The sequence below is a fragment of the Canis aureus genome, chromosome 8 (genome assembly GCF_053574225.1).
Source record: "Canis aureus isolate CA01 chromosome 8, VMU_Caureus_v.1.0, whole genome shotgun sequence".
Classification (NCBI taxonomy): Eukaryota; Metazoa; Chordata; class Mammalia; order Carnivora; family Canidae; genus Canis; species Canis aureus.
In genome coordinates, this window is record NC_135618.1 from 59,233,727 (window position 1) to 59,261,254 (window position 27,528).

The 27,528-nt window shown below is 43.9% G+C and overlaps 1 protein-coding gene across 8 annotated transcripts in view; it reads right to left on the reverse strand.

Annotated features, from left to right (window-relative positions):
• The window catches only part of XPO6 (exportin 6), a 100,316-nt gene extending 79,661 nt beyond the window's left edge, over positions 1-20,655 (reverse strand). For 2 of the 8 annotated variants that reach the window (XM_077907127.1, XM_077907122.1), the window contains exon 1: positions 20,203-20,653. In XM_077907127.1, the coding sequence (XP_077763253.1) occupies positions 20,203-20,205 (3 nt within the window). In that variant the 5' untranslated portion in view covers positions 20,206-20,653. Of the gene's footprint in view, positions 1-20,202 lie in introns of all 8 variants that reach the window. The other 6 variants (XM_077907129.1, XM_077907125.1, XM_077907130.1 and 3 more) reach the window with 5 other exon arrangements.
• Between the last annotated feature and the right edge of the window lie 6,873 nt (positions 20,656-27,528).

Sequence of the window (27,528 nt, forward strand, 5' to 3'; positions counted from 1 at the left end):
TGGGTTTGAATCCAAATGTACCTCAACCTCAGCCTAGTTATTTAATGTCACTTTTTTCCCTTTTGTGCCCATCTGGGGATAAAAGAATCCAATGCATGGGATCATCCTAAGGGTTAAATAATCTGTTTTAAAGCACACAGTGAACACACTGCCAGGAATAAAGTAAGGGCCAAAACCCCGATCTATAACTGTTAACACTTCTTCAGTAATGGGCCTCTCTCCCTACCAGAACATAAAATGTCTGGAAAGAGATTCTGCTATTTTCTACCACATCTGTATTTTTCTGCCACACCCAGCATGGACCAGTACATAAGATATTTTAGTCTGAATTTAGGAGAGAAAAAGGAACAAGAAGACAGTATCATTTTTAGTTTCTCAGGAATACTGGTAATCTCTCCAAATTTAAGATACATCTATTTAAATTTCCCCCTTTATGGCCTCTGACCACAATGACCTTTGCTCACAAGCACTCAATAAACCTTTTCTTTCTTTCTTTTTTTTTAAATAGAAGACTGCTAACAATTTATCTTAAAAAATAGGGGATCCTTGGGTGGCTCAGCAGTTTAGCACCTGCCTTTGGCCCAGGGCGCGAACCTGGAGTCCCAGGATCGAGTGTCACGTCGGGCTCCCGGCATGGAGCCTGCTTCTCCCTCCTGTGTCTCTGCCTCTCTCTAGCATTCATAAATAAATAAATAAATAAATAAATAAATAAATAAATAAATAAATAAATAAATAAATAAATAAATAAATAAAGTAAATCTTTAAAAAGAAAAAAAACACTGAGACTGAAGGTGGATAAAATGGTGCTTTATTCCTTAAGGCACCTACATGACAGATTTCTCAAACTCTGACTAAAATTTGTAATGTTTTATCTAACTGCCTCTAAAACACCCCCTCTAAAAAATAACCTGTAGGGTGCCTGGGTGGCTCAGTTAGTTAAGCATCTGACTCTTGATTTCAGCTCAGGTCTTGATCTCAGGGTCTTGAGTTCAAGCCCCACATTGGGCTCCATGCTGGGCATGGAGTCTACTTTTAAAAATAATAATAATAGGGATCCCTGGGTGGCGCAGCGGTTTGGCGCCTGCCTTTGGCCCAGGGCGCGATCCTGGAGACCCGGGATCGAATCCCACGTCGGGCTCCCGGTGCATGGAGCCTGCTTCTCCCTCTGCCTGTGTCTCTGCCTCTCTCTCTCTCTCTCTCTGTGACTATCATAAATAAATAAATAAAATTTAAAAAAAAAAAAAAGAAAAGAAAAATAATAATAATAAACAAATAAAAACAGAAAGCATAACCTTTCAACAAAATCAACGCTGGGGGAAAAAATGACTTTTTTTTTTTTTTTTTTTTAATGACTTTTTTAAGGAAGCTTTTCTCAAGCTTTCTGGCACCTTTTCCAGAAGCCACATTTTGTATATCCTACACAGAGGTAAATCACATAAGCCTCCTGTATTTAGGTTCATGGGATCCCTGACACCAAAGCTAAAAAAAAATGAGGACCAGCATCCCAGAGTCCCATTCAAACATCCTGTGGTATATCCAGAACAATATTATTCCATTTGCCTGTATATAAAGGTTTCTGAGAAAAGTGATTCTGTACTAGCTGCTGACCAAGCTGAAAAGTATGCAAAGCATACCTGAAGTGTTACAATAGATGCTATTAGTAAAGATACTCAATCTCATATAAACTTACTGGGAAGCTACCACAATTATTGTGGGTGTTCAAATGCTCTAAAAAACACTCTTTCTTCCCTACTCTCTTCATGGCAAAGAAAACAGATAAGCAAAGAAGTCCCTCTGGCCTTCAGGTCTGGCCTTCAGGTCTGGCCTTCAGGCCTGAGTACAAACATGAATATAAAGCTTAAAAGAAGGCATGATGGGGATCAATGTGACATCTCTCTGGCCCCTCTGAAGTCACTCAGGTCAAAACTCTAGAAAGCAGGAAAGACTGTAGAGGAAGCCCCAGTGAGTAAGGCAACATTCACAGGTCTTCTCCCACTTTTCTGTCTCTGCTCTCTCAAATGGTAGATACTATCCTGAAAGAAAAGAAGAAAAAGAAAGAAAAGAAAAGAAAAGAAAAGAAAAGAAAAGAAAAGAAAAGAAAAGAAAAGAAAGAAAAGAAAAGAAAAGAAAAGAAAAGAAAAGAAAAGAAAAGAAAAGAAAAGAAAAACGAATCAAAACCACACATCAGGATTAAGTAGAAATCTCACTTTACTTCTCTAAAAACAGTGTTGAAACTAGTTGGACCTTGGAAGTCCAGCACTCAGAAAGGCAGGCACTGAAACCCAGGGTGCTGGGTGTCTTGCTCACATGCAGACAGCTAGAGAGCAGCAAACCAAGTATCCGGATTCCAGTGCATCCATGCCAGTGTCCAGGTGTCCCTTAGCCTGCCCGTGACAAAGAGGTAGAGGCAAGTCTAAACAGAGGGGTAATCTAGAGTTACAGATGTACAGTGAAGTTAATTAACTCCAAAAATTATGTACAGAAGCTACAGGAAAAAACGTTTTCTACTATAGGAAAGAAACGGAGACACGCCATGTTCTGGGAAAGGAAGGCCAGGGAAGATTTGCACTTACCATGATTCCATGAACGCATGTCTGGAACTAACTATTGAAGTTATGCATTCACTTCAGAAGGGCTGCTTGTTGTCTTGCCTACAGCTTAACCCTGAAAATATTTCCCCTTTGAGAGTAATTATGGATATAGCTTAGTACAGTATCATCATGCAGATACTGATGCATGATGATCAGATTAATATCTGATTAAAACATGCACTTTAACAACAACAACAAAAAAAAAAACATGTACTTTAGCCACATCTGAACATAATTCTAATCATTAAAAAGCACTTTTCTGCTTTAGTCTAAAACAACCATTGCGTTGACCGATGGCAAAAAGTACTTCCCAGTTTTCTTGGGTTTGCACAGAATTTCTTGGGTTTCGTTGATTCTCCATCTCTTCTAAGAACAAAAGGGGTCTGTTTACTGCTGAGGACTAGGAGGTAGAAGAAGGATAACTGCCAAGCATCTAGGCCAAAAAGCCCAACTGGTCCCACTGTGATGGTGATAACGATACAGCATTTTCTGTCCCCCCAGGGACCAATTAGAGGAAACATCTTGTACACAGAGGACAGTATGTTTTATGCTGGGAAAACCTATCCATGTACTATACTGGCCAATATATAAAAACAGAAGAACCAGTTAGCTACCACTGGACAGGAACACTAGTTTCAAAAATGTAAAACAAATCTACAGAAGATTAAGGAGTTATGACAAATAAATACTACACTTGATTCTAAGGGTAGATCCTGTGCTGAAGGGAGGAAAAATGCTATAAGGGGCATAATTAGGCCAAAGGACAAAACTGAAATACAGATGGTACATCAGATAAAAGTCCTGAATCAATGTTACATTATCTGATGTTGATAACTGCTTTGTAAGAGAATATCCCTGATAGAAAATACACTACATAGAGTCATTGGGCCATGACGTAGGCAACTTCTTCTCCAACAGTTCAGAAAAAGAAATGTGTGTGCAAACGTTTATATATGTATGTGCATGTGTATATAGAGAAAAGGTGAAAATAATAAGGCAAATAGGGCAAAATGTTAACAATAGTGGAGTCTGGGTAAAGGTATGAGTGTCCTTCGTACTATTCATTCCTTGCAATCTTTCTGTCAGCTTGAAATTATTTCCAAATAAAAGTTTTTTAAAACTTCTGTGGGAGGGGGATCCCTGGGTGGCTCAGCGGTTCGGCGCCTGCCTTGACCCAGGGTGAGATCCTGGAATCCCAGGATCGAGTCCCGCATCGGGCTCCTGGCATGCAGCCTGCTTCTCCCTCTGCCTGTGTTGTGTCTCTGCCTCTCTCTCTCTCATTCTCTCTCTATGTCTACCATGAATAAATAAATAAAATCTTTAAAAAAAAAATTCTGTTGGATTAGTACCCTCCCACTTTGCTCCTCACTGCTCCAAGCCAGCTGAGCAAAGAGGAAAGAGAAAGTGAGACAAGGATACAACAGGCAAGAGAAACTGATAGTTCTTAGATGCCAGGTTTACGATCACACAGTTTTTGAAAAAGGAGAGTACATAACCTAAGCGTTAAAAATTTTGCATCTGCTGGTTGGGCAGCAAGCATATCCCACTAGCAGCTAAAATACATATAAGTGATATGCTTATTTATTTATATTATAGTGGAAAGCTTTAATTACACAGCCAAAAAAAGCAAATGATAAGAATAGTTATTCTGCAAGAAACTGTCTAAGATATAACTGAGTAATAGAGCCCAAAATAGGCTCTCTCTTCACAATTCCATCTGCTGCATTTTCCCAGGTACTTCTCCCAGGAGGATGAATATTTATATCTGCGTGCCTAGTCAATTAAATGCAAGAGATACCGGGCACATTAACACAAGGCATGCTATCAAGAAATCCTAAAACAGAACTACAAACTCTTTTTTTTTTTTTTTTTTAAGAGAGAAATACAATCCCCAGAGAAGAGCAAGCCCAACCTCCTTTTACAGAGGACAAAAATGAAGCTCAGAGAGAGTATCTTGCCAAAATCAACCAGCTATTGGTGAAGTGAAGGCCCTGAGGAGGGCCAAGCAGAGTCCTCAGCGACAGCTCCCCCTTAAAGGACACAGAGTTCTAGGGCTTTAAGGATGATGAGTGAGCTGGCATTACCTTGTAGGGAATGAATGAGTATGAAGTTGATAGAGCACTATAAACGCATACTGCAAATCTAAAATCCCAATCAACACTACAGCTCACACATAAAGGGTTTCATGTCAGCTGTCTTACTACCTGCAACTGTTTAAGAGCAAGTCTTGTAAAACCCATGACACCTTCATCCTCAATTATGTCAACAGCACTGGCATTTTAAATATCAGTTAAAATAACATTTCGTTTTGGCAAAAAAACCTCCAGACTGTATTACAGACTGCTGGGATTTGAAGGAGCATAATCACTTCCTTACTCCCTTCCAGGTTCTATCCAATTGCTACATAGGCTCAAGCAATCAAGTGCAGATCAAAGTGCACTGTCCTCTTCACGACTGGCAAAGCCGCAATGCCTCCTCATTCCCATCCTGAACTGACCAGCCAGGCCTAATAACAATAGGAAGGTACAGCAGGAAACAAGCTTCTCTTGAAGATAAGCAGGTGAGAGAAGTCCAAGGACAAAGCTAGGCATCGTTCTGCCAGTGACCTCACACCTGAAATGTGGGCCAATGGTGGTGGGCTCTCCCCAACACCCATCATAAATAAATCAGGAGATACGTCCTTCCTGTGAGAAAGAAAAAATGAGAAGGGGAAGACAGGGCTCAGAAGAATGTGCTCCAATACTGCTCCCACCTGGGGTACAGGTGACAATCCCCTGAATGAACGCCAAGCTAGGAATGAGGACACAGATGCAACATCGTGAATGTACATATTTTAATGTTACTGAACTGTACTTAAAAAAAAAAAAAAAAAGATTTTATTTATTCATGAGAGATGTGGAGAGAGAGGCAGAGACATAGGCAGAGGGAGAAGCAGGTTCCCTGATGTGGAACTCAATCCCAGGACCCCAGGATCATGCCTCAAGCTGAAGGCAGATGCTCAACTGATGAGCCACTCAGGAGTCCCTGAACTGTACATTTTTTAAATGGTAAATTTTAAATAAATAGTAATTCATTCTCTCATGAATAAATAAAATCTTTAAAAGTAAAAATGGTAAATTTTATGTTTATTTTGTGGGGGAAAATATGTTAAGGCATCATTTCTAGGGATCCCTGGGTGGCGCAGCGGTTTGGCGCCTGCCTTTGGCCCAGGGCGCGATCCTGGAGACCCCGGATCGAATCCCACGTCAGGCTCCCGGTGCATGGAGCCTGCTTCTCCCTCTGCCTATGTCTCTGCCTCTCTCTCTCTCTCTCTATGTGACTATCATAAATAAATAAAATTAAAAAAAAAAAAAAAATTACACACTTATCCATGCATAGACTCATACCACAAGTTAAAATTCTTTCCTTTTTTAAGATTTTATTCATTTTTGAGAACGCGCACGCACACAAGCAGGGAGAGACAGAGAGGGAGAAAGAATCTGAAGCACACTCCAAAAAGAAACTGAGCACAGTGTCAGACATGGGGCTCGATCCCACAAACACAAGATCATGACCTGAGCCGAAACCAAGAGTCCACCACTCAACTGAATGAGCCACCCAGGCACCTAATTAGTTAAAAGTCTTTTCAACCTTCCCTCCATCATCAGCAGTATTTGCAACAGCCCTGCACTCCTCCCACATTAGGAACTGCTTTCCTTTCTCTCTACACGGAGGGCATGGTGAATCCAAGACACCACCAAACTGAACTTTCTACTCTTGGACTTATCCCTAACTTTCATTTCCTTACTAAGAATTTTAACTTCCTTTTATCTTTTCACTTGTATCATCAGTTCCATTAGTTGAATTTCTTTGGGGTTTATCTTCCACAAAGTAGACTTTTTTTTTACATCTCCCAAGTCACAATCCCGAACGGTAAAGCACCCCTAGGCTGCCCTGAGCTAGGTCAGCTGGATCCACTCACTAGCCGGCTAAGTGACTTGTTCTAGACACTGCAAGACATACCTTTACAAAATAACAAATGATTTATCAAAGACTTTGAAGGTCACTGACAATCATCAAAACCAAAGCATCAAATGTCAAGGGTCTACAGAGCATGTGCCAATAAAAGCAGTCCACTCAAAGCCCTTTCACTTTCAAACTGTTTGTTTTTGAGGTATAAAGGGGTATTCTTTTTCTCAAAATGTTTTCGGACATTTCTTCAAGGTCTTTAAAAGCCTTCAGGCATCTTCTCTTTAGAAGAACTGTCCTTTATGGTTCCACCAGGATGGGAATTTTCAGCACTTCTCAGCCAAGTCTATCTGTCCACAAAGGTCTGGAAACATGGACCAGTCACTCCCACAGTAAAACGATATGAAGGCCACCTGGTGTCCTCAAAAATAACATATGTGCCTGGGTCTTTAATTTGCTTGTGAAGACTGGGGAGGGCAGAAAGGGAGGAGAGATAAGAGGAAAAAAGTGTATATATATATTGACTTTTAAACAAAAAAATGTTTAAGGTACAACCCAAGAGTTTTAAGAAATGTCATATTTACAAAGAGCTGCTTTGATATAGCCCCAGGACAGGTGCCTTCCTTTAACCAATGTAGGGCTCTCTGCCATCAGGGAAGTTTCAGAAAAAAATAAAATCAGAGACATACTACACATGACTGGTAAACTCCTTTACGAAATTACTTCATATATATTTTAGCATTCTAAATTCACATTCTGGTTCATAAACCCAGTTAACAAATGATTACCAGAAAAATCACTTCACCATGTGAGTTCCACAGCTTTCTGGCAATGGAATTGCTTTCCTATAATTAAATATGTTTTTACTTGATGTTATGACATCCATGAAGTTGTGTGGAGAAGAATAGAAGTTTTAACTGCATGGATCAAAAAAAAAAAAAAAAAAAAAAAAACTGCATGGATCACCAGACAAAAGTTTAGAAAACGATCAGGTTATGCAGTCCCATCACTGAAACACTCACTTTAGTCAAGTCCACAATATCAATATACATGAAATGTTAGTGTTCTTTTTCTGAATAAAATCAGCAGTATGAGATTCATCTACCAAATGTGGAAGCCATTCCAAACATAACTTTATTGATTCTAAAATAGAGCCAAATTACATTTTTTTTTTTTTTAATTGTTGGCTGACCCAACTGAGAAATATACACAGATCAGGAGACCAGGAATGGTCAGCAGACATGGGGGAAAAAAAACATCACACATGGCAATAAAATATCAAAAGATGTTCCACTTCACTCACAACTAAAGAAAGGCTCACACATGATGTGCCTGATGTGCCATTTTCGCCTTTCAAATTAAAAAGTTTTAATGGTCAGCCAGAGGGCAGAGAAATAGGAAATACTCTACTAATGAGAGTAAAAACTGATATTGCCCCACAATTCTTCTAGAGACTTATCCTACAGTTTCACAAAGCAGACAAAGATATGTTCAATGTGTTTATTACAGCATTAGCACCAAACACTAGAAATCTAAAACAGCCAACATTAGGGAATTAGCTAAATACCTTAAGGCAGGCATGTTTTAGGGCAAAATGACAAAAAATTAATCCACATGTGGGGTACCTGGGTCACTCAGTCGGTTGAGTATCTGACTCTTGATTTCAGCTCAGATCGTGATCTCAGGATTGTGAAATCCAGCCCCAAATTGGGCTTCTCACTCAGTGGGGAGTCTGCTCAAGATTCTCTCCTCCCTCTGCCCCTGCTCCCTCTCTCTAAAAAACAAATTAATCTTTTTTTTTTTAATCCACACTGAGACACCTGGGTGGCTCAGCAGTTGAGCATCTATCTGCCTTTGGTTCAGGGCATGATCCTGGAGTCCCAGGATCGAGTCCCACATCGGGCTTCCTGCATGGAGCCTGCTTCTCCCTCTGCCTGTGTCTCTACCTCTCTCTCTGTGTGTGTCTCATGAATAAGTAAATAAAATCTTTTTTTAAAAATCCACACTAAAAGATATCCTAATTGAGTTACTGAACTTCAATACAGATTTCTTCTAATAACCATGTAATAAAGGTGAGCTATCTCTAACTGGGGTAAAGGGACAACACTATATAAATTAGGCTAACCATCCTTTTCCACACATCACTCAATGGCAGAAAACAATGGAGAAATATCAACAAAATTCTTAGGAAAAGAATATATGACCCATGAGTATTACCATTTATGGACAAGGACAACAGGCATATTCTAACATGAAATAAGGGATCCCTGAGTGGCTCAGTAGTTGAGCAACTGCCTTCAGCTTAAGGCATGATCCTGGAGTCCTGGGATCAAGTCCCACAACAGCTTCCCACAGGGAGCCTGCTTCTCCATCTGCCTATGTCTCTGTGCCTCTCATGAATGAATGAATGAATGAATGAATGAATGAATGAATGAATAAATAAATAAATAAATAAATAAATAAATAAATAAAATCTCTAAAAATAATAATAATAATTCAGAGAATAACCATAAACTTTTGAAAAAAATTATCAGCTAATCAATGCTGAATAGATTAAAAGGGTCAATAAAACACTCAACCACAGATTGTGGAACAATATCTAAGGATCTGCAGGAAAGAGTGCAAACCAAGAATTTTATACCTAGCCAAGATGTCCTTTAAGCATAAAAGTAGGCATTCTTAATTCACCACTTAAGTGACAATCAAAATTGACAGTAAAATCTAGCCAACAGGAAGATGAATTAAAGACTTCAGATATGGAAAGACCACAGTTAAAAGAACCAGTGGGGAACACTGAATCCTTTAAAACAAAAAAACTAAAACTAAACTAAAAACTAAAACTAAATACTAAAGACATTATGGTTATAGAACAGACTATAAATAACCACCAAGAATGAGAAGGTGTAAAGAGAAGGAGTCCAAATGTTCTTATTTTTCCTAATATTAAGCTCACTGATATTACCTAGAACTGAAACATGAAATATATTTATTAAAAATGCCATCTTCTAAAAAAAAAAAAAAAAAAATGCCATCTTCTTGGAGCACCTGGCTGGTTCAGTCAGTAGAGAGCAGACAACTCGATCTTGGGGTCATTGAGTTTAACCCCCATGTTGGGCATAAAGCTTACTTAAAAATAAGTAAAATAAAAATTATGCCATCCTCTTAATGCCTTTCATGATCTTTTTCCTTAACCTATAGGGATTTATCAAGAGCTAATAATTATTGAAGGTTAGATGACTAGACGTACTACTTTTCCTGGGACAATACACCCAGGTGGACTATATTTCAAGTATATATGCCTGTGTAAATGTGCACTGGCTTACGGAGAAACCTACGGATACAGAAAAAACATAAGCTGTGGAGTTAGAAACTTGGCTCCAAGTCCCATCCCTATCAACTCGCTGTGCAATTTTGGTCAAGCTCCTTACATTACCTTCCCGGAGTCTCAGCACCCTCATCTTCCCAAACGTACAATGGGAACAGAGAAGACCTACCTTGCAAGGCTGCCATTAAATTAAATGAGGTACCGTATGCAGTGTATACGAGGGTCCCTCAACAATGCCAAGTGCCGAGCGTAATTATGAAACACGTAGACCTTTTGCTCCCTGGCCCCCAGCTTCCTTCCTTCTCTCATCAGCCTCCTGCACCTAACTCACTTCCCTCTGCGCTTTGAGTTTCCTCAGCATCCACAACCCTTCTCTCACCACACCCAATCCCCACTGAGTCCAGCAGTTCTTGCAGCAGCAATTTGTGTCTGGAGCCTCCCCTGAAGCAGGCATCTACACAGCATTTCTTGTAACAACTTCCCCTCCTCATCTGTCCCTGAGCCTCCACCTGCCCAGGGGAAAAATGCCACAATCTGAGCGTGCAGGCTGCATGAGTTTTGGGGAAAGCAGGATGCTTACTATATTCATCCTTTATTTCAATCTTACCACACTCCTCAAATACCATCATTGTCATTTACTAAGTTCTAGCACCTGCCTTGACCTTACTGAATTTTTTTTCACACCTGACTCTTTTTGACTGCCTCACTATCTGCAGAATGCTTAAGGCGCACTGGGAATGCAAAGAGGCCTGAGACTCACCCTGATACGGACTCTTAAAAAGGCAAGAACTATGGGGATCCCTGGGTGGCGCAGCGGTTTAGCGCTTGCCTTTGGCCCAGGGTGCGATCCTGGAGACCCGGGATCGAGTCCCACGTCGAGCTCCCGGTGCATGGAGCCTGCTTCTCCCTCTGCCTGTGTCTCTGCCCCCCCCCCTCTCTCTCTCTCTCTGTGTGACTATCATAAATTTAAAAAAAAAAAAAAAAAAATTAAATCTAAAAAAAAAAAAAAAAGGCAAGAACTAATCCTCCCCACCCACAGGCTTGGAGTGGGACTGGGACTGAATGGAGGGTCCAGGAGCTGAAGAGTCTCTCACACTGTGCCCTTCAAACTTCTGCACTGTTTGACGCTTACTAGAAGCATGTAGCGTAGTCTTTTAATTCCTATACAGTAAAAACAAATATATCAAAATAATAAAAGCCAAAAGAAAAAACCTAACTATATCAAAGATGATAGCCAGAAACCCTCAAAAGGGCCTGTAAAAATGAAGCAAAGGACAGAAGAGCAGAGGGAACAGCACTGAACAAGCGCAGAGAAGTATGAAGTGTACTCAATGTTCTGGAAATGACAGTTTGTTGTGGCTAGAGAACAGGTATAATTTGAGAAGTCTTTAAAAGACATTCCAAATAAATCACTTTAAGCATTTAATAATTCATCTGCATCCGTACCAAGAGGACTAAGAGTGAAACTATGAAAATCCAGGGCCCAAGCGCTTTCCACCACTCTGTGATGACCAAAAATTTGGTCTCTGAAGGCACCCAGGTGGCTCAGTCAGTTAAGCATCCAACTCCTGATTTCACATCAGATCATGAACTCAGGGTCCTGAGATTAAGCCCCAAGTTGGGGTTCCACCTAGGTATGGAGACTGCTTAAGATTCTCTCTCTCCCTCTGCCTCTCCCACCTTGTCTTCTTCCCTCCTCCCTCCCTTCCACTCTCTCTCAAAAAGAAAAAAAAAAAAAAAGCAACTTGGTCTCTGACAATGGAGATTCTCTGCTCTGAATGATTTCTGAATGATTTGGGGTCATATGACATGCTCCCACTTGAGCTCTGTGAGGGGGCTCTAGCAGGAATATAGAAGATGAACTGCAAGGGGGAGACGTGGAAGCTGTCAAGACACTGAGAGTGAAAGCAAAAGACACAGCCTGACCAAAGTGGGGGAGAAATGGAAGGAAAGGCTGGGGTCAGAACACAAGTCAGCAGAGCATCCACAAGTCTACATGTGGGGACTGAAGGCAAAGAGGAAGTTAAAGATGACTCAGGTTTACCACTTGAGAGTCCAAGTGAATAAAGTCATGAACAGAACCAGGGCACAGGGGAGGAGGCACTAACCTGAGGGGAAGATGATGGACTTGGTTTAGACATGTTTAATTTGATGTCTACAGGATGCTCAGGTGGATGTCAACGGAAGTAGGGCTGAGCTCTCAGTGGCACCAGATCCTAACTGAAGCCATAAGACAGACCGAGGGAGACTGAACCAAGGCAGTAATATCATGGGAGCCAACAAAAAACAAAAAAAAAAATGTTTCAGAAAAGAAAAGAAGTCCAGTGGTTGCCAAGGGCCAAAGGGAAAAATCAGATGGCATAACAGCTGAAAAGAAGCCATATATACTGGCTTCCACACACAGAAGTTATAGGTGATCTTGAAAAGCAGTGAAGACAGAAGGGCAATCCACCATGGGTTGTCAAAAGTGCAGGCTGAATGCAGCAGCTACAAGCTCAGGAGCTCCCTCCCTCTTCACCCCACCCTGTACTGTCACATCTTCCTTGACTTGGATACGTATGTCGACAATCCACCTTCACAAAATCATCAGGACCCCATTGCCAATCACTTGCACCTCAACACAGCAGCAACGGCCCACCTCACGTAACGATATTATCGTCCTGTCACTTTCTTTACCTGTCATCTCCTCCATTCCTACCAAATCCAAATCACCAATTCAGTAAACAACCCCACACACACACACAATTTCCAGTTGCCAGGTTAGAGGCTTCCAAAATCAGCTTGAGCTTTTCCCTTTTCTTTATCCCTTGACTCCAGGATCAGTTTTTTTAAGCAGGGACAACTCTCTTGCTCAAGTTCTCCTCACCCTAATTCCACACCCAAAAACCAACTTTTGTCACATCCATACACATAATATGTCCCATCAGTTTCCCATACCAACGTAACCTCTACAAGGCAGATGGATTCATTTTCCTTGTAGGAAAAACTAGCCCACAAAGCCAAACTCCCTAGAGTAGTAACGAAGGCCCTCCAAAAATCTAGCCATTAACTATCTTTATGGCTTTCTCTCCAACTACCGCTACTTGACAAAACCCACCACAGTCAAACCAGTCTAGCCAATGGTTTGAACATTATAGTAGTTCCACCCTTCTCTTCTGAAATATCCTCTCTCTGCAAGTTCTGTTCATCATAGGGAACCTCGCTTACTCCCACCTTCTAAAGGCCTCTTTGAACATCAAGACCTCCACAACATAACTGTCTCCTGTACCAAAAATTGTTCCAGACTCGGGATCCCTAGGTGGCGCAGCGGTTTGGCGCCTGCCTTCGGCCTAGGGCGCGATCCTGGAGACCAGGGATCAAATCCCACATCGGGCTCCCAGTGCATGGAGCCTGCTTCTCCCTCTGCCTGTGTCTCTGCCTCTCTCTCTCTCTCTGTGACTATCATAAATAAATAAAAAAATAAAAATTAAAAAAAAAAAAAAATTGTTCCAGACTCTTGGGACACATCAATGAACAAAGTGAAGATCCTTAGCTTTACGGAGTCAATATTTTGGCCGAAGGAGATAAAAATAGATCTCATAAATAACGTTATGTATGTAAAATGTTTAAAAATGGTCAATGCTACACAGGGCGGCCTGTCTGGCTCAATCAGTAGAGCACGCGACTCAATCTCAGGGTCATGAGTTCAAGTCCCACGTTAAGCATGAAGCTTACTTTAAATAAATACATAAAGTAAATGCTACAAAAAGAAGTAAAGCGGATATGAAGGAGTGGATGCTCTGGAGAGGACTTGAGAACTAACCACCACCTGGAGTACCCACAGAGAGGGACCTTGATTCATGAGCTAGAATGGAAGGTGAGAAATCAGAGAGCCCTATTGAAAAGGGGAACAAAGAAATGGAGCAGCCGCTGATGTGGGTAGCAGCAGTAAAGATATTTACCATGGGAAGACATAACCTGTTTGTGTCCTGTAAGTACCTGAAGCCCTAAAAAGTCCTAAGCACTCAGCAAATGTTAATTCATTCACTTTTCCCTTGACATCTATGATTTTGTGAGCTTTACTGATATGTATCTGATCTTTGTAACTATCTGCAAACAACTTTTCCTAACCCTTCAAGACTCAAATATGCCTCCTGGGAAAACTTTCCTGGCCCCTCTTCCTCAGTGAGTCTATCTCAGATAGGCTACCTTTGTACCAATGCATTCTTCTACTATCCCCCTCATTACAGCCTCTCTGTACAGCCTGAAAATAGTCTCATCTGCCTCATTAAACTGACTCCTAGAAGGCAGGGCACTGCTAACCCTCTTGGGGCAAAGTTTAACAGTTATGAGCTCTGACTCTGCTGACTCTTGAGCCAAACTGCCTGGGTTTGAATCCCAGGTCCATCACGCAGTTGCAGTGTAGGAGGGTCTTGAATGTTTTCATTCATAAAATGAGAAATAAAACTAGTCTCTACCTCCTGGCATTGTCTGGAAAAGTAAATGAGTTAACATATGTAAAATACATGGCTTAATCTAACCTCTATAAATATTAACTATTGTATTATTATATTGTACCCACAGTACCTACGATTATAAGTTTGACAAAGATCAATAAATTATTTCACAAGTGAATAAACTGAGGCACTAAAAAGCTCTCACCTACTGTAGAGAACTACTTCTCTATACATTACAGATTGTGTTTTTGTTTACTTTACCAGTAAAGTAATTCCATCACTTGAATCATGCATGTCTAATTTTCTCAAAAGCTGTTAAAGTCATTTCTTGATCATGGAACCAGCCTCCTAGCTGGCCTAGCTCTAACTATGGGACTGCCTACAGAACTTCTGAGTACTGCGGAACCTTTCCTTGGCATCTCCCCACACTACCATGGCTTCTTCACGCCTCCTACAGCATGCGGCATCATGTAACACCATTGATGAACAAGTGGAAGACATACCATTTGAGTGGCCAAACCTAAGGTCTGATTTTGCCTCCATTATAGGGACCACTCATTATCAGGAATGTCACAGAAGGGGACATTCCAACGTAAGTCTTTGTAACCAAAGCAGTTTTTCCAAACAACTAGAAAAACACTAATTTAAGAACTTGGTTTTGCACATAATTTCCATAATAACCAACAGCTCATTCAATATTAAGAACTTTTCAGAGTAGTGGGAACCTCTAAGATATTACATCATTTAAGAATTCATGGGAATTTGGAACGCCTGGGTGGCTCAGCGGTTTAGCGCCTGCCTCCGGCCCAGGGCAGGATCCTGGAGTCCCGAGATTGAGTCCCACATGGGGCTCCCTGCATGGAGCCTGCTTCTCCCTCTGCCTGTGTCTCTGCCTCTCTGTGTCTCTCATATATAAATAAAATAAAATCTTTAAATAAAAAAAAAAAAAAGAACCCATGGGAATTCAACAAAACCCGATAATCTAATAAAATGTAGTTACAGTATAGCTGTTCTAGTAATTCTGTACTGCAACGACAAATCTCTTTTTTTTAAAGATTTGGGCAGCCCGGGTGGCTCAGCGGTTTAGCACCACCTTCAGCCCGGGGCCGGATCCCGGAGACCGGGATCGAGTCCCACACCAAGTCCCACATCGGGCTCCCTGCATGGAGCCTGCTTCTCCCTCTGTATGTGTCTCTGCCTGTATGTGTCTCTGCCTCTCTCTCTCTCTCTCTCTCTCTCTCTGTCTCATGAATAAATAAATAAAATCTTTTTTTAAAAAAGATTTTTATTTAGTTAGTTTAGAAAGAGAGAGAGAACGAGCAGGGGGGGAACAGAGGGAGAGGGACAAGCAGACTCCCCCACTGAATAGGAAGCCAGACACAGGACTTGAGATCATGGCCCTACCCTAAGTCAGATGCCTAATCCACTGAACCAACCAGCCGCCCTTAGAAATCTCTTTTTTAACTGGTTCTAAATTTGCAGGTTAAACTGTTCTTCTAGGAACAGGAATGTCCATACTCTCCAGCCCTCATCACTATCTACCTCAGAACCAAACAAAATAGAGTTGGATGACACTCCCAATCATTTTCCATGATCTTCCACGCAAGATCTGCACATGTATGGATAGACCCCAACTTACAATGGTTCGACTTTAGGAGGCTGCAAAAGCAATTCACATTCAATAGAAACCATACTTCAAATTCTGACTTTGGATCTATTCTCAGGCTAGTGACATGCAGTACGAAATTCTCTCATGATGCTGGGAAGCAGCAGCCAGCTGCGGCTCACAATCAGCCCACAATCACCTGGGTCAACCACCAATACAACTATAACCATTCTGTTCCTCACCTTCAGTACATTATACAGTAAATGACATGAGATATTCAACACTATTATAAAACAGGCTTTGTGTGAGATGGTTTTGCCCAACTGCAGGCTAACTTACATGTTCTAAACACATTTAAGGTAAATTAGACTAAGCTATGATGTTTGGTAGGTTAAGTATATGAAATGCAGTTTTGACTTATGATAGTTGAAACTATCATAAGATCAAGATATGGGGATATCTTACGTCCCCATAAGTTATCGGGACATAACCCCACTGTAAATTGAGGAAGATCTATCCTGCCAAAAACGCAAGATTTGGAGTAGAGTGCCTTGGTCCAAATGTGGCTCCACCCAGGTATCCTACAGCTGGTCGGTCTGTCACCTCCCCCTCTGGAAAAACTGGCATAATGTAACCTAGCAGGGTTGGTCTGGTTAACCAGAGCAGATACAGATACTGAGTGACTATAAGAAAAATGAACAAATGAGAAACAGCTACCCTACAAAAGACACATGATAAATGGTAGTTTGATCATATTACACCATTTTTACCTCATTCTGATTGAAGTTTTACAGACATTAGAAAGGCTCAAATAAAATTAAAAAAAAAAAAAGGCTCAAATAGGGGTGGCTCAGTCAGTTAAGGGTCTGACTTAAGCTTTGGTCATGATCTTAGGGACCTGGGATAGAGCTCCACAATGCATCAGGCTCCCTGTTCAGCGGGGAGTCTCCTTCTCCCTCTCCCTCTGACCCTCCCCCACCCCGTTTGTGCACACACATGCACTCAAAAGGCTCAAACGTGTCAACTAATACTCTTAAAAGTAAAAATGTTAAGTCAGTAAGAAATAGGAAAAAGTTCCTGGACTAAAGAAAGAGATGTGATCTCAGGGAAAGCCGCCGCAGCCGCCGCCGCCTCCTCCTCCTCCTCCTCCTCCTCCTCCTCCTCCTGTAAGATACACACCAGGGAACAGCTTCCTTGTATTCTGGGGACAAGCCCTGCCCCACCCACACCCCTGACCCTGGGACACCTACAGGATATGAACCCCCAGTGTCAGTAATGAAGAAAGGACATGATTAGCAGGTCCTATTCTCGTCACAGCCACTGTGGCCACCCCCTGTGTGCTTAAGCATGTGAGGTCTAGCTTACAAAAACCTTGACTCAAAACTTACCCCTAAGAAAAAAATGTACATTGTAATCTGAAGTCAACTACTTTACAATGATTGCTCAAAAGTGGCCATTTTCATAATGCTCTGATTGCTAATTAAAATGAAATCTGAATTCAAGGGTGCTTGGCTAGCTGAGTCAAAAACCAATAAAATTCTGCCCAGAGGTCCTAAAGCACATTCCCAGCAAGTTCCCTGGAGGGAGGAGCTCCTCTGCTTTCTCATCCGACATTCCCCAGAGCCTGGTGTTTAGTGGCAACTTAAAATTCACTGAAAGAGGGCACCTGGATGGCTCAGTGGTTGAGCTTCTTCCTTCGGCTCATGATCACCAGGCCCTGGGATCATGAGCCTGGCATCGGGCTCCCTGCAGGGAGCCTGCTTTTCCCTCTGCTTGTGTCTCTGCCCGTGTGTCTCTCATGAATAAATTTTAAAATCTTAAAAAAAAAAAAATTCACTGAAGATTTGTACACCCCCTGTTCACAGAAGCATGACTCAAAACAGCCAAAGGTGGAAGCAACTCAGGTGTCCATCAGATGAATGGATAAACAAAATTGGTATATACTCACAACAGAACATTATTCAGCGTTAAAGTGGACTTTCTGACACATGCTACAACACACTTGACATTGTGCTGAGTGAAATAAGCCAGTTACAAAAAGATCCAATACTGTATGATTCCACTTACATGAGATACTCAAGAATACTCAAATTGTCAGAGACAGTAAATAGAGTATGGTCGCCAGGGGATGAGGGAGAAGGGAATGAAGTTATTGTTCAGTTTCGGTTTTACAAGATGAAAAAAGTTCTGGGGATGGAAGCACAACAATATATGAATGTACAGTGTGACCCTTGAACATGGGTTTCAACCACACAGGTCCAGTTATACATGGATTTTTTTTTAACATAGCATCATATTGTAAATGTATTTTCTCTTCCTTATGATTTTCTTTAAAAAAAAAAAAAAAAGATTTATTTATTTATTTATTTATCTATTGAGAGAGAGAGAGAGAGAGAGGGGCAGAGACACAGGCAGAGGGAGAAGCAGGCTCCATGCAGGAAGCCCGACGTGGGACTCAATCCTGGTTCTCCAAGATCACAACCCCGGCTGTAGGCGGTGCTAAACCGCTGCACCACCGGGGCTGCCCCCTTATGATTTTCTTAATGATCTTTTTCTCTAGCTTACTTTGTTAAGAATACAGTATATAATACATCTAACACACAAAATAAATATTAATCGACAGTTAATGTTACCAGTAAGGCTTCTGGTCGACAGTAGAATAACAAACAGTCAAGTTTTGGGGGAGTCAAAAGTTATACGCAATTTTCCACTGCGCAGGTGTCAGTGCCCATGACCCCCGAGTTGTTCAACTGATCAGCTATAATTAAGGCCACTGACTTGTAACACTTACAAAAGGTTAAAACAGTATATTTTATGTTCTGTGTATTTTACAACTTAAAAAGAAACAAGAAAATTAATTGAAAGAGTAAATGGAAAAAGGAATACTGTAGAGTACTACTTTCATCACTCACTAAATGTCCCAACTCATACGTTTGGATTATTCATTAAGGAATTCCTAACACCACATTTTACAGATGAGGAAATTGGGACACAGAGAGCTTAACCTATCTGCCACTACACTACCTACATTATCTACTACACGGTGCTGCTCAGCATTCATGGTCTATTTTACCCCACTGGTTGTGACCCCATGAGGACAAAGGGCCATGACTGCGGGCCTTCTTTTTATGCCCAGAACCTAACACAACACCCACAGGCCCCTTGAATGTCTTAAAAATCCCACTGGCAAAAGAATAAAAATAAAAATAATAAAAATTTAAAAGAAATAAAAATCCCACCGGCCTAAACATCTCCATCACAGATGTCATCACTATGTCCCTTTCTCTACTAAATCTCAAACAGGGGTAAAATGGACAGCCTTAAGAACACTTCCTTCACTGGAGGTGCTCAGACACACGCCGTGCAATCAACCTCTCCTCCATGGGCTTACCATGTACCAGGGGCTGGGGCAGATAAAAAGATTCAGACAATTTCATCTTTGAGGGAACTGAACCTACTGCTGCAGAGAGATAAGATGCAGAAACAATGATGACCATAAAGACAAAAGCTTAATAAGCAGATGTGAGTACACAAATCTAAGGGAGTACTGAGAGTGTCTCTGGGTCCGAAGAAGCATGGAAAGCCAAGAGGTGGTTTCTGAGCTGAATGTGGAAGGATGAGTTTTCCAGGCACGAGCGGGGAAAGGGCCAGAGCATGAGGCAGAAACAGCAGCACACTGGGGAGTCCAAACAACACACTCCTGTTCCTGACTTTGCAACGATCCGGATAAGTGACCTCTGCAAATCACAAAGCCTGTGTTTCCTTCGGTATAAACCGACAGCAAGACCCCCTCCCACTCCGTGCTGTGTCTAACAGAAGCTCTGAAGTCGAACTGCCGAAGCTCCCAATCGTGCCACTGTCACCTGAGTGACCTTGAGCTGGGTAAGTCGGTGGCTCCGTGCCTCGGTCTCCCCACTTCAGGAGAGCGCCGGTGGGCTCATTAGGCAACACCAGCCACCACTCGGCGCAGGCCCTCCGTAAGCACAGGAGGGCTCCTGTCAAACCAGCTGCACCGTGAGAGGGGCGAACCCCGGACACGAGGGTAGTGCCTGCTGCGCTTCCAGGTCCCTCCCAGTCCTGAGGCATCCCTGGGGGGAGGGGGAGGAGGAGGGGGAGGGGGAGGAGGAGGGGGAGGGGGGATGGGAGCGCGGAGCCGGGGCTGCAAAGCCTGCCTGCACGCATGTGTCACTGCCGGGCTCGGCACGCGCCTCTCCCCGCCCCGGGGAGAAGCGATGGCTCAGCAGTCCCGGGGCCCGCTCCCGCCCCGGGGGGAGAGGGGGCTCGGACCCCACTTACCATGCTGGCCGGGGGAGGGGCGGCTCAGGTGAGCTGGCTCTGGAGCTCCGGACACGTCCCGCTCGCACACTTCAGGTCATGGTCCAGGCCGGATCGGGAAGTCCCCCACCCATGCAGACACGGCCGCGGCCCCGCCCGGGCCCCGCGGGGACCCTCTAAAAACAGCGCGGCCCCCCGGCCCGCCTCATCCAGGACCCCGGGAACGATTCATCTAGACCCACCCGCCCCTCCCCAAGGAAACTGAAAAAAAAAAAAAAAAAAAAAGGCAGGAAATGGGGCTCGGAGGGCAGCGGCTCGGGGACGGGGGGGCCCCCCGCCCGGGCCCGACCCCCGAGGGGAGGCTCCGGGCCCAGGCAGGGGCTCCCGGCCTCCGCCTTCAGAAGCGGCTGCGGGCCCGGCCCGAGGCTGGAGAGGCGGGGGCTGAACGGGCCTCGGCGGCCGGCTCACGGGCGAGGCCCGGGGGCCCCCGCTGCCCTCGCCGCCTCAGCCCACACGGCCGCCGCCGCCCCCCGGAGCATCCCTGCGCGCGCCCGCCCCGGAGCCGCCCGCTCGCGCCGCACGGCCGCCCCCGACCAACAGCCCCAACGCGCCGGAAGTGGCGAGCGCCCGGCGCGGCCCCACGGCGCGGCCGCCGGGCTGCGGCGCTGGAACCGGACCAATCCGGAATCGAGCGGGGAGGGAGGGGAGGTGGGGGGGCGCGCGGGGCGGAGCCGCACCTGACGGCTCCCTCCTGGCCCCGCCCCTCCCCGCCCCGCCGGCCCCGCCCCCCGCCCCCCGCCGGCCCCGCCCTCCGCCCCTCCACGCGGGCCGGCCGCCATGTTGGTAAAGGGCCCGGGCCTGCCATCTTAGTAAAGGGGCGGTTTCCCTTTCACTTGGGCGGCCCGTTCATTCATTCCGCAGCCGTGCAGGGAGGCCCTCTACGCGCGCCCTCCGCGCCCCGGGCTCCGTGGCCCGCAGCCTCTGCCCTCGTGGAGCCCTACAGCCCTTCCGCTCACGCACGTGCTAGCGCTGCCGGCCCGCGAGCCGGGACTGCCGCAGGCAGCGGGGCACGGGCGGGAGGCGGAGGAGCGCGCCGGAAGGAAGGGCCGCCCGCCCTGAAGGTTCTGAGCGCCACGAGCCAGCGGCGGGGAGGGGTGCGAATGTGAAGTCCGTCGTGGGAATGGGGATCAAAGCCCAAGGAAGGCACTTGATGCGATGAGCACTGGGTGTTATTGCATATGTTGGCGAATTGAACACCAATAAAAAGTGAATTTATTTAAAAAAAAAAAAAAAAAGCCCAAGGAAGGGTGGGGGGCGCCTGGCTGGCCCAAGTCGGTGGAACATGCTGACCTCGGGGTTAGGCGTTTGAGCCCCACCTTGGGAAGAGATGACTTTAAAATAAATAAAAATAAAAAATGAAAGAACAGCAATTGCACAGGTTCTGCGGGCTTGACATGTGATGATGAGTTCCTGTTCTATCCTCCAAACCGCTCTACTTGTGAAAGTCCTGATTTTTAAGACACAGAAGCAGGAAAGAGAACCCCCCCCCATCTCACCCCCGCCATCAAACGAGGTTGAGCCCTGGGTGTGCGCGCTGCATAGACGAGAGCAAATCTGTATAACCCAGTGGCTTGCAAACCAGAGAGAACCAGACTCAACGGGAGGGCTTGTTCAACGCGGAGACTCTAACTCTCTAGGGCTGGGTGGGGCCTAATGATTGACATTTCTAACAAGTGCCCAGGTGATGCTAATGCTCGCGGGTCCTGGGGACCACGCTTGGAGAACCGCTCCCAGAACTCCAGCCCGCAGAAAGCAACAGCTTTTGTTTATTCCTTCATCAAATATTTATTGGCATCCACTTTTCCGAGGATTCAGTGCAGAGGAAGCAGATACACGTGTGCCCTTTTGAAGTAGACATTATTTTTAAAGTATTATATGGTAAGTGATAGTTATTATAATTGTGGCAAGAGTGTGAAAGAAAAATACAAACCACCATGAGAATTAAAGGCCAAGGGATCCAAGTTGATTTCCAGGGTTGGAAGGGGCAGGATGTCGGGAAGTGACATTTACTTAAGCTGAGGCCTGAAAGGCATGTTGTAGTTTGCTGGGCAAAGAGAGGAGGCATAGACTTTTCTAGGCAGTAGAAACGGCATGTATTAGAGAATCCGTATCAGAAGGTAAATGGATGATTCAGAACTGAGATCAAGTGCCTTGACCTTTCTTGGCTCGGCTTAGTGGGATGAGCAAAGGCTGTAGGATAAGAGGATTTGGAATGGAATCCCTGCTCTTACCACTAGCTGAGGTATGTTAAATCAAAGTCTTGGCTTCCTCACTGTGTAATTGGATGAAATAACAGAAATTCAACTCAGACTCAGAGGTATGCCTTTGACTCACGTAACTCCCATAACCAGACATCTGGAAACAGTTCAGGTTTGGGGCGCCTGACTGGCTGCTCCTAAGTTCAAGCCCCACATTGGGCAGGGAGCTCACTAAAATTTTTTTTTTAATTAAAAAAAAAAGGAAAGAAATAGGTCAGATTCATGCTGGGAGTAATGGAAGTCCTGCATCCATTCCTCTAGGATTTTCTTGACTCTGCTCTCCTCAGTGGATCTGTCTTGTCCTCAAGTTGGATGCCAGGAACAGCCAGAACCACAAACATCCACATTTGCATCCAGCAAGAGAGAGCACCTTATCTCACATCCTTTCTCGTGACAATAAACTTTATCCTACTGGTCCTCATTGGTGCAGGCCAATCCATCCCTGAACTAGCCACTGGCCAGGAGGATGGAATTGCTATGACTGACCACGAGAATACTCCCCTGGAGTTGATTTTGACTCCCCAGGATAAAGGGGTTGTGGTGGAGTCCCACACATTCAGCACACCTCCATCGCCAAGCTGGAGTTAATATTAAATTGAATGTGCACAGAACACCTGGCACATAAGGCATGCGATAAATCACAGCTATTGTTAATTTTACTCCAGGGATTTTTGTCCAAGTCAACTAAATAACGCTTTGTTATTAATATTAATCTCAAGCCTGTCTATTCCAAAAAAAAGATTTAAGGCTGCTATTACTTTTTGTTGGCACTGCAGAGATGCCTCCCCTCCCCCCCCATCCATCTCCTCCTGCCCATTCCTTTTGTTCCTGCCTTGGTCCCATTCACTGGATTATTCATTCAACAAACATTCAGTGAGCATCAACTTTATGCCAGGCCTTTTCCTAAAGACTAAAAATTCGCAAATGAATTCAATTTAGGAAAATTATTCACTGCCTCATAGCAGAAACAGCCACCCTGACAATTTTAGCACAAGAAGGTATTATAATAGAGATGTGTGCAAACCTAAGTACGCAAGGAAGAGGGGAGGGAGCAGCTAGCTATGAAGGGAGGAGTGGTTGGAAGGTTGAACAAAGATTGTAACATTTTCATTGGGTCTTGCTGGATGAATAGAAGTTCATCTGACTGCTGCAGAGGGCCCATTCCCCTTCCCACTTCAGGCTCTCCCATTGTTATCAAGACTCTTTCCATTGCAAGTGACAAGGTTGCAAGTTCCAAGTAATTGGAACTCTATCAGAGAGGAAAAGGGACTCTATTGTCTCATGTAAGAGAATCTTCCAAAGATTTACATGAATTTCAGACATGGCTGCATGCAGAGTCTGAAATGGCATCACAGAGCGCACTTTCTCCCCATTTCTTGGTTCTGATTCCTTGGCTGGTGGGTCCTTTATCCACACCATTGCCCCTTGCATATCCAGGCTTTATCTTCTCCCAAATGGAAGCCTGATAGAGAAGAAAGCATGCCTCTCTTTTCAAGTGTTTCAGAAAAATAATCCCCTTGGCTTCTGATTGGATCACTCCTGAGCCAGTCGCTGTGACCAGGGGAATGTGATGCTCTGATTGGCTGGACCTCAGTCACATGCTCCACCCCAATTTCCAGAATAGTTCTTTCTATGGCTAAAATCTCACTGAGGCCCACCACAGCTCTGTGAGGCCAACAGAGCCTGAGGAATTCTCTCACGTGTCGTGCTTGGAAATGCACTGGTTTCTCAAAAGGCATAGGCATATCACTCAATATGGATTTAATGAAAAAAGGAAGAAAAGATGCGCATCTGACACCCTTTTAAATGATAGGAAAATTCTGTTTAACATGGGATTCAGAGCCTTTGAAGGTGTTTGAACCTTTAGTCATACTCTCTGGTAGAGTTTTTACTCTTCTTATGTAGCTGTATGGCCTTGAGCAGATTGTACACACATACAACTCTGTACCTGTTAACTCATCCATAAAATGAGAACAATGGTAGTACCCACCTGGTCCATTAGGTACCTGTATCAGTCAGGTTCTATCAGGAAGTTCTAGTTAGAATTTGAAGAATTGACAAGGAAGCTATTTTTAAAGGAGTATAAGGAAACCCTACAAAAGATCATACAGCAGCCCTAGTCTAGTAACAGCAAGACTATGAGTACCCCTTGGCTTGAAAGGGCAAGAGGAGGAACAGTTGCCTCTCTAGGGAGAATCATGTGAGAGTAGATGAGGGAAATAGGCAGCCAAGTTGTTCCTGTAGGAAGGAAGCCAGTGAAATAAATACACTGACCTCACTCTCTTCCCTCCTTCTATCTCCTGTCGGGACTCCCCTTTGGACAAATCCAGCCAGAAGCCAGAGAGCAAGGGAGCCTGGCGATGTAGCTGTTGGGGACAACCTCCTGGACACAGAGATGGGGGAAAGGAATTCCAGAGGCACACGTGGAAGAGATCCAGAAGAGCATTACCATCACTGTGGCAAAGCACGCAAAGTGTTTAGAACTGTGGCTGGAACATCAAAAATATTTTCACTAACTTTTAGTTATTAATTACTGACTATTGTTTCCATCTGAGTTGCAGCCCACCCTACCATCTCCTTTCCCTCTGCAAGCCCACCAAGCTAGACTTCTCATGGCTCCTGGAAAGCAGCAGGCTCTTTCATGTCTCTGAGCCTGTGCTTATGTCATTCCATCATTTGAAATGTCCTTTTCCTCATCTCTTCCCTTACATTCCTACTCATCCCAAAGACCCAATTCAATTGCCTCCTCCTGAGTGACCTCCTTGTGTAAATAAATAGCTCCTTACAAGCATCCATTAGAATGATGAAGGGAGAAATCTCATCTGAAGACTTACCTAGCTGTGACATCCACCAGAAATATCCAACAGAAATTATCTACAGCCACGCCATGATGGGAGAGAGATCCCTAATGTTCAGCAATATCTGTCTCAGCTCTCTTCCAAGTACAAGGGAGGTTTATACTTTCCCATGCCTTGCAATTGTACAGGATAATGGCAGTTGGGTGGAAGTGACCCATGTCACTTCTGGGCCCGAGCATTTCCTTGCCTGTCCAAGTCCCTCTAGTTCTTCTCTCCCTTGCCATAGTGACACTTGAGGCATCATGCTAAGATTAGGGCACCATGAGATGGAGTGACTACATGGGGCAGAACCTTGCCTTCAACCCCATCAAGCCAGTAGAATGAGCAAGAAACAAACTTGTGTGTTTTGAGGCACTGGTATTTAGCGGTGGTTACCGCAGCACAACCCGACCTATCTGGACTAGCTCACAAGACTATGTGTGGTAGCTGGTCTACAAAGAAGGGCCCCCACTGAACCATGTTTGTCAGAATTCCTATCTTTTTGTAGCCCCCTAACCTTGACTGTGGGTTGGTTTTGTGAATTCATTTCTGACTGGTAAAACAGAATGGAACGGAGCATGACTTCCAAAGTTAGGTCTTAAAAAGCTGCACAGTTTTTGCTTGGATTTCTTAGGATATTTTCTTTGGGACAAGCCAGCTAGCATGTAAGAAGCCTGATTACCTGAGAACACCAAGCTGTGAGAAAGTTCTAGCTAGACATATGAAAAGACCATGTGAAAAGAGTATTGCCTGACCAGCTTCATCCATCACAGTTAGCTCAGCTGAGGCACCAGCCTTATTAGTGAAGAGGGCACCCTTGGGCCATTGAACTCAGTCATGACTTGGGAAGACTCCAGCCCTTGGCACCTCTCTGACTGCAACTGCATGAGACATCTCAAATGAGAACCACCCAGCTAGGCCCCATCAACTGTGCTGTATTATGAGGGATAATAATGAGCTGTTATTATAAGTCATTATCTTTTGGGATATAACAATATATAACCTGGAAACTGTAGTAAGGGTCTGATCTTTAAGGAGACTCATAAGGAATCTTCACAGCTCATTTCTTGGAGGACTATGAAAAATCGGTTGTCCATAACCAGTTTCAATCAGTCACTGGGCAACACCCTAATAAAAGACCTGGCCCATCTTTGTTGGCTGGGTCCTTAAAAGACAGGAAGTACCTGAGGCTCACATTATACGAGGTTACCCCTCATCCAGACCCAAAACACACCCAAGTCTCCCAGCTTCAGTGAGCATCAGGCTATCTTCAGTTTAGAGACCCTGTAGCTTGAGCCCAACCCATGACCTTCACTGAAAACTAGTTGCCAAAACAGATTTCTCTGGTATGACAAACTTCGGAAGAAATGACAAAGTGCTAAAGCAGAACATATGTATAACTAATAGAAAAAAGTCTGTGATAGCGCAGTACCTCCATTCTGAACAGTGTGTGTAATAGTTATTTTTATCTAAATTATTTCCCGAACAAGACCTAAATTTAGGAAATCCAGTGTGTTATGGAACAATAGTTACTTTTTTAATGGCACACAAAAATGGGGAGGATAATAAAAGATCACAAATGGATCCAAAAATATGGTGCTGACAAAAGAAAAGATGAGCCCTGGTCTGTGGACCAATGAATACAAACTAGGTATAAAATACCTCTATTTTATATGCAGATTAGAACTAATAAAAAAAAAGTATAAAATGCAGAAAATTAAAAGGGCAGCTTATTATAAAGCAGATGACAAATGAGGAATAAACTAAAGCTGTAATGAAGGAAGATATAAAAAGACTCATTAAGCAGTGATTATATACATCATCAAAGTCTTCAATACAGGTGCGACCCAGGTGTCAGCTGTTCCTTTGTCCTCTGGCTCCTGTGTGCTTTGGTTTTGTCCAATTTCAACCGAAATACAAAATTCTGAACATCTTTAAGTTTCCCATAACAATCCACTCACACCAAAGCAATGTTTCCAGTGGGGGCACAACTGGCCTTGTGTGAGAGACATCTATCTCACCAGGGGGCATGATCCTGGTTACCAAGTCGATAATGACCATGCCCCCAGCCCCCTCCGGTCATTATGACAAGTAAAACCAAGCCCACATGCTTCCAGTGCTCCTGGAGGCAGTATCACCCTCAGCAGAGAAACCTTGTACCAAAACAATAGGGACCCATCTTTACTGAAGAT